The 10,000-nt window shown below is 39.1% G+C and overlaps 1 protein-coding gene across 1 annotated transcript in view; it reads left to right on the top strand.

The window, feature by feature from the left end:
• The window catches only part of LOC144966423 (uncharacterized), a 50,124-nt gene that overhangs the window by 27,142 nt on the left and 12,982 nt on the right, over positions 1-10,000 (top strand). Inside the window, exons 6-8 of the mRNA XM_078902854.1 lie at positions 696-852; positions 5,670-5,928; positions 8,673-8,793. Coding sequence (XP_078758980.1) covers positions 696-852; positions 5,670-5,928; positions 8,673-8,793 — 537 coding nt within the window. The remainder of the gene's footprint in view (positions 1-695; positions 853-5,669; positions 5,929-8,672; positions 8,794-10,000) is intronic.

Raw genomic sequence — 10,000 nt, 5'->3', positions numbered from 1 at the left:
AATGTTAATTTCAATAATAATAATAATAATAATAATAATAATAATAATAATAATAATAATAATAATAATAATAAGAAGAAGAAGAAGAAGAAGAAGAAGAAGAAGAAGAAGAAGAAGAAGAAGAAGAAGAAAGAAGAAGAAGAAGAAGAAGAAGAAGAAGAAGAAGAAGAAGAAGAAGAAGAAGAAGAAGAAGAAGAAGAAGAAGAAGAAGAAGAATAATAATAATAATAATAATAATAATAATAATAATAATAATATGTCTTTATTTTCCTCAAAATAGTGGCAATTTGTCATTTGATTACACATTAATAACATTATTATATTATAGAGAACATACATAACATAATATATTGACATATTGTTATTATTATTATTATTATTATTATTATTATTATTATTATTATTATTAGTAGTAGTAGTAGTTAGTAGTAGTAGTAGTAGTAGTAGTAGTAGTAGTAGTAGTAGTAGTGTAGTAGTAGTAGTAGTAGTAGTAGTATTAAAAATATTATTATTCTTACTTTTATTATTATTATTAACATCATCATCATCATCATCATCATCATCATCATCATCAGTATTATTATTACTATTATTATTATTATTATTATTATTATTATTATTATTATTATTATTATTATTATTATTATTAATATTGTTAATAGTATTACAACCAACCTACTTATTTGAATTACCAGTCAATGGACGATCTGGCATCTGATTCGAGTAGATGTGCTGGCAACAAGGATGTCTTCGATCCCCTCGGAGGAAAGATGTGCACCAACAAAGATAAGGCCGCGACGTGTAAACTTGGAGACATGTCAGGAAAACATGGAAAACTGCTCATTGCAAAATGTATGTTCTCAACGCGGGAATTTTCCTTCTCCTCCAGCTCATCCTCCCCACTGCCCTCCGTCTCATCCACGTCCTCGTCGTCGTCCTCTTCATTATCATCATCATCATCATCATCATCATCATCATCATCATCATCATCATCATTTATTTTTTTGAATATGGCTCACCAAGATCATATCCTTCCCACACCACCTCTGGGTGGGGATCCTGACCTCCCATAGCAGGCAGGGAGGTACATACTGTGTCTTCTATCCCCTTATATCTGTTTTCCAACATGCTTTCTGTCTTTGTCTTGGAATGAGATTACCTGGTTTTGTCCTGGCACTGGCCGGAATCCTAGCTGGGAGGGAAACAGTCAAATGCATAGTTATTGTTTTGGGAGATGATATTTTTTTCCTTGTAAATCATCTCTCTGTTATGTATTATAATATTTGTTATTTTTAATGTATAATGTAAGCATTTGAGTGTGTTCCTCTTTGTTGGATTTTGTGCTTGTGTCTGGATGAGATTTATAGGTGATTTCAAACTAAGTACATTGGTGGTATGCTCTTGGAATCTACATCTGATCCCTATTTGTTATCAGTTCCCCTTTGTCTTACTTTTTCTTGAATGCTTTAATTGTAATTCTAGAACTTTTTACTATCCCATTTTCTTCCTTTTACTGGCGCTGATATAACCTAAATGTGTTGCAAGCGCCGTAAAACCCTTAAAAACAATAAAAACAAAACAAACCTTACCACACCATCGCGTTTGCTCTTCTCTCTCTCTCTCTCTCTCTCTCTCTCTCTCTCTCTCTCTCTCTCTCTCTCTCTCTCTCTCTCTCTCTTTCTCTCTTTCTTTCGCTCTCTTTTCTCTTTCTATCTCTTTCTCTATTTATTTTTCACCACCCTCTCACTTTCTCTTTCTCCTCTCCCGTTCTTCCTCTTTCTCTCTTTCCTCTCTCCTTCTTTCTCTCCTCTCCCTCTCTCTCTCTCTCTGTCTGTCTGTATGTCTGTGAGTGTGTGTATGTGTGTCTCTCTCTCTCTCTCTCTTTCTCTCTCTCTCTCTCTCTCTCCCTCTCTGTCTCTCTCTCTCTCTCTCTCTCTCTTCGCTCTTTCTCTCTTTCCTCTCTCTCTCTCTCTCTCTCTCTCTCTCTCTCTCTCTCTCTCTCTCTCTCTCTCTGTCTCCCTCTCTTTCTTTCTCTCTTATCTACTGTGTGAGACCCATCCTCCCAAAGTAGTGTTTTATTGAATTTACATTTTCAAAAACGTTATATATTTCTTTTAAGTTTTGAAAAGAATAATAAACTACACCGAAGTTTGTATTTTTTTTCTGATTATTCAAAGGGGTTCGGCTGAATACCGAAATCCCCTGAAATCCACTCCAGTGGGGAGTGAACCGGAGACTATGGGAGGTGGGCACCAGTGGGTATTGAACCAGAGACTATGGGATGAGAGCACCGGTGGGGATTGAACCAGAGACTATGGGAGGTGAACACCAGTGAGGAGTGAACCAAAGACTATGGGCGGTGGGCTCCAGTGGAAAGTGAACCAGAGACTATGGGAGGAGGACAACAGTGGGGATTGAACTGGAGACTATGGGAGGTGGGCACCAGTGGGAAGTGAAGCATGAACTATGTGAGTTGGGCACCAGTGGGGAGTGAACCAAAGACTATGGGAGGTTGGCACCAGTGGGGATAGAACCAGAGTATATGGGATGTGGGCCCCACTGGAGAGTGAGCTAAAGACTATGGGAGGTAATTACGGTGGAGATTTTACCCATAACTGAGTGAGTTGGATACAAGTGGAAATTGAACCAGAGACTATGGTAGGTGGGCACCAACGTGGAGTGTACCAGAGACTATAGGAGATGGGCACCTGTGAGGAGTGAACCTAGAACTGTTAGAACTGTAGGGAGAGAACTCGTAACACCCACTATGGTGGGCACTGGTGGGGAGCGAATCACGGACTATAAAAGACAGACTCCAATATAGTATAAACCCGGGACAAATGAGATGTGGGCACCAGTGAAAAGTAATCCTAGACTACGTGAGATGGGCACCAGTGGGGAACGAGCCCAGGACTATGGCCAAGATGACATGATGCAGTCATATTGTTCCAGGTTCACTCCTCACTGGTGTCAGCTCCAGATAGTCTCGGGTTCACTCTCCACTGGATGTCTTCCTCCGCATCCCCGGGCTAAGTCCCCAGTAGTGTCCACTCTCTTGTGTCCACCTCCCCTAGTCCCAGGTTCAATCACATCTGGAGTCGGCCTCCCACAGTCCCAGGTTGGGCCCACTTTTGACTGCCCGAGGTTTTACGGGGTAACTCTCCACTGGGTGTCTTTTTCCTCAACCTTCGGTTCACTTTGTTCACATCTCCCAGTCCCTTGTTCACTCGCCCCTAATATCTCATCCTTTAGTCTTGTGCACTTTCCAGATTGGTGTCCACCTCCCACAATCCTAGGTTCATTACCCACTCATGGTTTACATCTCAGTGCCCTGGGTTCGTTCCCTATTTTGTCCACTTCCAATAGTCCCAGGTTCACTCCCCACTGGTGTCAACCTCAGATAGTCTCATGTATACTCTCCACTGGGTGTCTTCTTGCTTAACCTTGGGTTCACTTTCCATTGGTGTCCACCTTCTATAGTCCCGAGTCCACCCCCTCCCCTCCCGCCCTGAATTTGTTACCCCCTCACAGCCCCTGGTTCATTCCCCACTGACATCAACCTCGACTGGGGTTGACTGATTTTTTTGGGATGCTTATTTTCATGTATCTTTCTTTATTGCTTTGTCTGGCACCTTTCATACACACTTGATCAGCAGATCTTTATCTTACACATGTGCCTGCTCCCTAGTTTATCAATTTGATATTACCCAAATTCACTGAACCATGGAAGCAAAAGAAATCGTGCAAAGAAATCAAACAATTGAAATTATTAACTTTTGTTATATATTATGAAATTTCTATATAGTGTACATATGCGTTCACTGACCTAAAATATTTAACCGAGTTTGTGCGTGGCCTTCGTAAACTTATGGCCTGACACTGACCAAAAAATGACGACAAAATGCCAGTCTTTGGCCACAAAAGAAAACAAATCGTGAGTTGTATTCAATAGTTCAACCAATGAAATAACTTCTTTCCATGAGCTCTACTAACGACAACTCACTAAGCGGTGCAAAAACCAAATAATGACGTCAAACTGCCAGTCCTTCAGTCCTTTAGAATTTCAGTGTCAGGCTATAACATAACGATGGCTACGGTTTGTGTCATTATTTGTTATCACTTAAGATAACAAAAAGCATTGTTCTCGAAGGCCTTTATTCTCAATAACTCAACACAAGGAACTCATCCCCTGTGACAAATCTCTGTCAGTAGGTAATAATATTCTACAAGACTAGACATTTGCCACTGTAACTACCTTTTGTAAAGCGGTTACTGCTGTTTACCAAAATCCACCTAAATCTACCGACATCTGCAAAGATCCAACGAAATCTACCGAAATCTGATGAAGTCTACCGAAATCCACTCCGGTGGGGAGTGAACCCGAGACTATAGTAGGTGGGCACCAGTGAGGATTATCCTCGCAAAGTTCTAGGTTCACTCCCCACTAGTACCCACCTCCCATAGTCTCCAGTTCAATCCCCACTGGTGTGCCCTGTTCCCATAGCCTCTGGTTCACTCCCCACTGGCGTCCACACCAGACAGTCCTGGGTTCACTCCCCAAATGGTTCCCATCTCCCATAGTACCTGGTTCAGTCATCACTGGTGCCCTCATCCCATAGTCTCTGATTCAATCCCCGATGGTGCCCACCTCCCATAGACTGGTCCACTCCCCAATGGTGCCCACCTCCCATAGTACCTGGTTCAATCATTACTAGCGCCCACCTCCCATAGTGCCTGGTTCAATCATCACCAGCGCCCACCTCCCGTAGTACCTGGTTCAATCATCACCAGCGCCCACCTCCCATAGTACCTGGTTCAATCATCACCAGCGCCCACATCCCATAGTACCTGGTTCAATCATCACCAGCGCCTACCTCCCATAGTACCTGGTTCAATCCCCAATGGTCCTCTGCTCCAACAGTCTCTGGTTCACTCCATTCTAGTGTCCACCTCACACAATTCTGGGTTCACTCCCCACTGGTGTCCACCTCAGATAGTCTCTGGTTCACTCCCCACTGGTGTTCACCTCTCATAATCTCCGGTTTAATCCCTACTGGTGCCCATCTCCCATAGTATCTGGTTCAATCCCCACTGGTGCCCACCCACCACAGTCTCTGGTTCACTCCGCATTGGAGTGGATTATGGTAGATTTCGGTGTATTTCGGTATTCAGGAATACCGATTTAAAGTTGAAATTCACTTTTCCGCATCTGGTTTTCTTCGACACAGTCCCAATATTAGGCGGCGAGTGACATATTTAGGCGCCTTGAGCCTGATGAAATCTGGTTAAGGCTCTATACAAATGTCAGTTATTTATTTATTTATTTATTTGTTTATTTATGTATTTATTATTCTTATTATTCTTATTCTTCTTCTTCTTCTTCTTCTTCTTCTTCTTCTTCTTCTTCTTCTTCTTCTTCTTCTTCTTATTATTATTATTATTATTATTATTATTATTATTATTATTATTATTATTATTATTATTATTATTATTATTGCTGTTGTTATTTTTTTATTATTATAATTTTTATTATTATTATTATTATTTATATTTTATTATTTTATTATTTTATTATTATTATTATTATTATTATTATTATTATTATTATTATATTATTATTATTATTATTATTATTATTATTATTATTATTGAAATATTTATTTTACCAGATCCCGGATCTCAGGCTTACTACACCGACAGTCGTCTTACTCTGGCTGGTGGGAATTCGATTATTGGCAAATCAGTGGTCATCATGGACTCAGCAGGCAGCAATGTTCTGGCCTGTGCCACTATTGAATTATTGCACAAGCCGATGCTGAAGGCAGATCTCAGTCTCGGTACGGTCTCCTTTGCGCAAGAGCCCGGTTTTGGAATGAGGCCTACAGCAGTTAAATTGGACCTCTCTGGGTTTTCAAGCAAAGATCACAAGTAAATATTGCATATTATGGCACCATGCCAAAAGGTTGTTTTTGTGATGTTCGGCACAAAAATCCTTCAATAATAAGTTATCTGGAAAAACTATGGAAAAAATTCGTTTTTTCGGCTTCTATCAGTTGAATAATGTAATGTAACATGAACCAAAAATGGTCAATCTAGCTCCAATAGAATAGCAGAAATATTTTCTCATAGGTTAAAAAAAAAGAGTTTTCGGAGTAGCAACTTTGTGCACACTTTTAAAAAGCTATACCTTCTACAATTTGGATGCTAGATCGTCATTTCTTGGTTCATTTTTCATTATTCATCCCAGGGAAATTGAGGAAAGGGAATTTTTCCCGTAGCTGTTTTCCAAATATCTTAGTACTGGAGTATATTTGTGACGAACGGCACACGAATGACCTATTGGAACGGCTTCATATACGCGTTTTTTGATGTTTTGTTTTGTTTTGTTTTGGTATGTAGCTCACTTGAAACAGATTTGAGTCAGCTTTCTCTTCAAAACATTTCTTTTGTGGAAGACGGACGACATAATAATAATAATAATAATAATAATAATAATAATAATAATAATAATAATAATAATAATAATAATAATAATATATAATAATAATAATAATAATAATATGAGCACCAAGTAACATAACTTATTACATGGATTGGACGTTAACTCTTCACACGCATTTTCTTATAAGACTCAGACGTAAATGATTAGTTGACGGAATACAGCGGAAGTAAAATAAGAAGTCCTTTATACGAAAGATAAAAGGTTACTTGTTTGAAAATATACTCTGCTCATGAAGTGCTTTAAAGTCTTTAGCATGATGAGAGAAAAAATGAATAATGAGCTGCGTGTTCATCGTGATAATCAAATTTATTTATATATCAAAAACAGTGAGCAATTTAATAGCTAATTATCAACTAAACATGCTCAAAGCGCTTCATATGCGGTTCCAAGCCTTCAGTAACACTTAAAATGTAGGACGAAATATGACGCTTGTTTAGCGATATTGTAATTTTTCCGACAGAGACAACGCTGTTAACGGCCAGGTACTAATCTTATACCTGAGTACGGTGATAGAATGTGAGTAGAGAGCCTTTTCCAAGAACTTAACTATGCACCGCTCAGGGCGAGACTCGAACCCAGGACCTCCAAGGCGAATGTATACTACAAGACATAGCCGCAATATGTATCTATTTATCTATTTATTTATTTATATATTTATTTATTAATTAATTTATTTATTTATTCATTTATTTATTTAGCGTTCCCATATACCTAGATGATACGCGTTGAGCAAATAAATATGAGAACGCCTACTAGAAAAGAAAGCAGGCGTAATGCCGTCATCTCCGACACATTAACATGATATGGTTCTTGTTTAGGCTTGCTTCTCAGTCTATGTGCACAAATAAAAATAGTCGAAAAGGATTATCGCGCGTCACCTTTAATCTTGATAATCATCATCATTATCGTCTTCACGACGTTGTCATCGAAATAACGTCTGACAAATAGAAATAAAAAACAACTCATGATTATCAGACGACTTCCAATGAATTCGGGTATTCCCTCATAATTCGGGTATTTCCTCATGAAACGAAGGCCATTTCTGAATCATAGGTTGCTCACAGAAATTAACTGTATCAGCCGAATATTTGGACTGCTTTATGCAATTGCTTTGGGGGTCGGGGTTCCACGAACTGGGATAGAGGCCATGATATGCTTGTGTTTGTTCGCGTGTTTGTTTGTTTGTTTGTTTGTTTGCGTGCACGCGCGCGTCTGTGTGTATGTGTGTGACATGGGCTACAGAAGAAAAAATGTCGCTGTTGTTTTCAGCTACATAATTATTTATGACCTCTGTAACCTGATCTAAATACCTTCTGAACATGACACTGGTCTTCCACGAATAAATGTATTTTAGGCCAGATATAAATGAGACAGCCAGAATCACTGCTAAATTGACTTGAACGTTGGAAAAATAAATTTACTCGATAGATTGTTAACCTGAATTAGGCACCAGCACCCATCACGAAAGTTGAAAGGGGCCGGGAAATAAAAAGATGATTCTGTGACCATAGCCTAAATTCAGATCTATGACCATGGACGATGGGAAAGCCAAACAAGTAGAGCAGTCCTTGCAATTAGCTGCCCTGACTTTAGAAGAGGACACCGTTGAGATGGAGGCAAACTTGGAAAAACAAGATTCATCAGGGGGGGGGGGGGGGGAGAGAGAGAGAGAGAGAGAGAGAGAGAGAGAGAGAGAGAGAGAGAGAGAGAGAGAGAGAGAGAGAGATCGTTTCCTCTGAAATGGGAAAGAAGCTATTCGAGGTCTATGCCTATAAGAGGATACACTGGACGGCTTCTAATAAACCATGTTTTACTACCTGTCTAGCGGCGGCCACTATACATCAATGGGGTATTAGCGAAATTACAATCTAATTTAGTGACGACAGTGCCAACGAAGCCCTGCCGTATGCGTTCGATGGTTAGAGAAGCCTGAATTTATACAAACGATTAGACCTGTTGGCCACAAACACTCGCTGTGGTAAGTGTCCAGAAGACACCGTGCATCTAGTGGAATAAAGCATTTATTGTGATGTCTCATGCTTGAGGTTCCTTTTGAGTGAGGAAAGGATTTTGTGGACTGGGTCGATCGAGGGATTTAGTGAGTGAACGAGGTCTTAGAGTGCCTGTTTTATTGATTCTGTTAAATAATCATGTATTTATTGCATTACAGATTACAAATCCGTGCTTTGCCTTCAACTGACGGTAATTCAAAGTGCTCTGACTTGGGTGAAGTCTACAATCCATTGGACGTAACTGAAACAGACCAAAGTAAAACTCGTGACGAGTTCAAGGTAATTCTTCTTCCCGCCTCTGTCATTTTAACATATCGATGTTAATTCCTAGATTATTCAATTTTTGGAATGCAGTGATGAAAATTGATTCTCTATTATCTCTATTTTTTAAAAAGTATACCCTTCCGCCATGACACCATAAGATATCGTCGCCAAGGCATTCCATGAAGGAATATAGATATTTCATCAAACAAGATGTCTGATGTCAACAGGAATCACCCATGTTGTCCAAGTGAGCAAATTGGGGGTTAATATTCTTGCTCAAGGAGAAAAAAAAAACCCAAAGTGCCTGAAGCGGGGCTCAAACCCAGGACCTTCCGGGCCACAGTGCAAGGCCTTAACCACTCGGCCACTTCGCCCCCCCATCCCCCCCCCCCCCCCCCCTATTATCTCTATTACGAGCTTAGAAAATTGAAAATTGAGTCTAATTGTTGCGCTTATTTGTTAAGACAATCAAGAAAATATGATATGTGAACGATACCTATGACCTTGATTCTATCAACAACCCTCATCGTAAATGTCTTATGACATATAAATTGGCATTAATTCGAGATGATTTAGATTATTTTAAAAATAATAATATCAATTTCCAGTCAAGGATTCGAGACTTGGGTTAAGTTTTTATTGAGTAGAAGAAGAAAAGACATAGTTTCTAAAAGGGACGAAAATCTAAATGTCAAATTTCTGCTAATTTAAACTTTAAAATTCAACTTTAGCATCTGGCTCACTCTGACATAGTACCGCATTGAGGCAAAAATAAAAAAAATATATACAAAATAAAACAAAGTAGTTTATTACAATGTCAACATCCGGGTAAAAGCCTCAATCATCTCGACCGAATGGACAAATTCCTCTCTCTTAACATACATTGCAGTGGAATAGTCTGCATGCAGACAATGTTCAACGATTGTACTTGTAGCTGGAATGTTATTGACGTCATTCAGCTATGTATTATTGTTTTTAGAAGCACTTTAATGATTAGTTATCACTGAATTATACCAATCAGACAATAAACGTTCAGGGTTATACAGAGTTTGTGTATTGGTACGTTATGTCCGGCTGTGGATGTTATAGATATTTTACCTAAAAACGTAGCATCAATACTTAGAAAGAAAAAAATAAAAAGAAGAACGTTAGCTTTTATTACTTACCTCTTTGTGCCAGCCTTTTTAACCCTCTCCTTACCAGCCATTTTCAGGATTTTCCC

The sequence above is a fragment of the Berghia stephanieae genome, chromosome 2 (assembly GCF_034508935.2).
Source record: "Berghia stephanieae isolate SIO BIC M18660-M18661 chromosome 2, UCSD_Bste_1.3, whole genome shotgun sequence".
Classification (NCBI taxonomy): Eukaryota; Metazoa; Mollusca; class Gastropoda; order Nudibranchia; family Aeolidiidae; genus Berghia; species Berghia stephanieae.
Note: the sequence above shows the minus strand (reverse complement) of the source record. Positions and strands in the feature narration are given on the sequence as shown.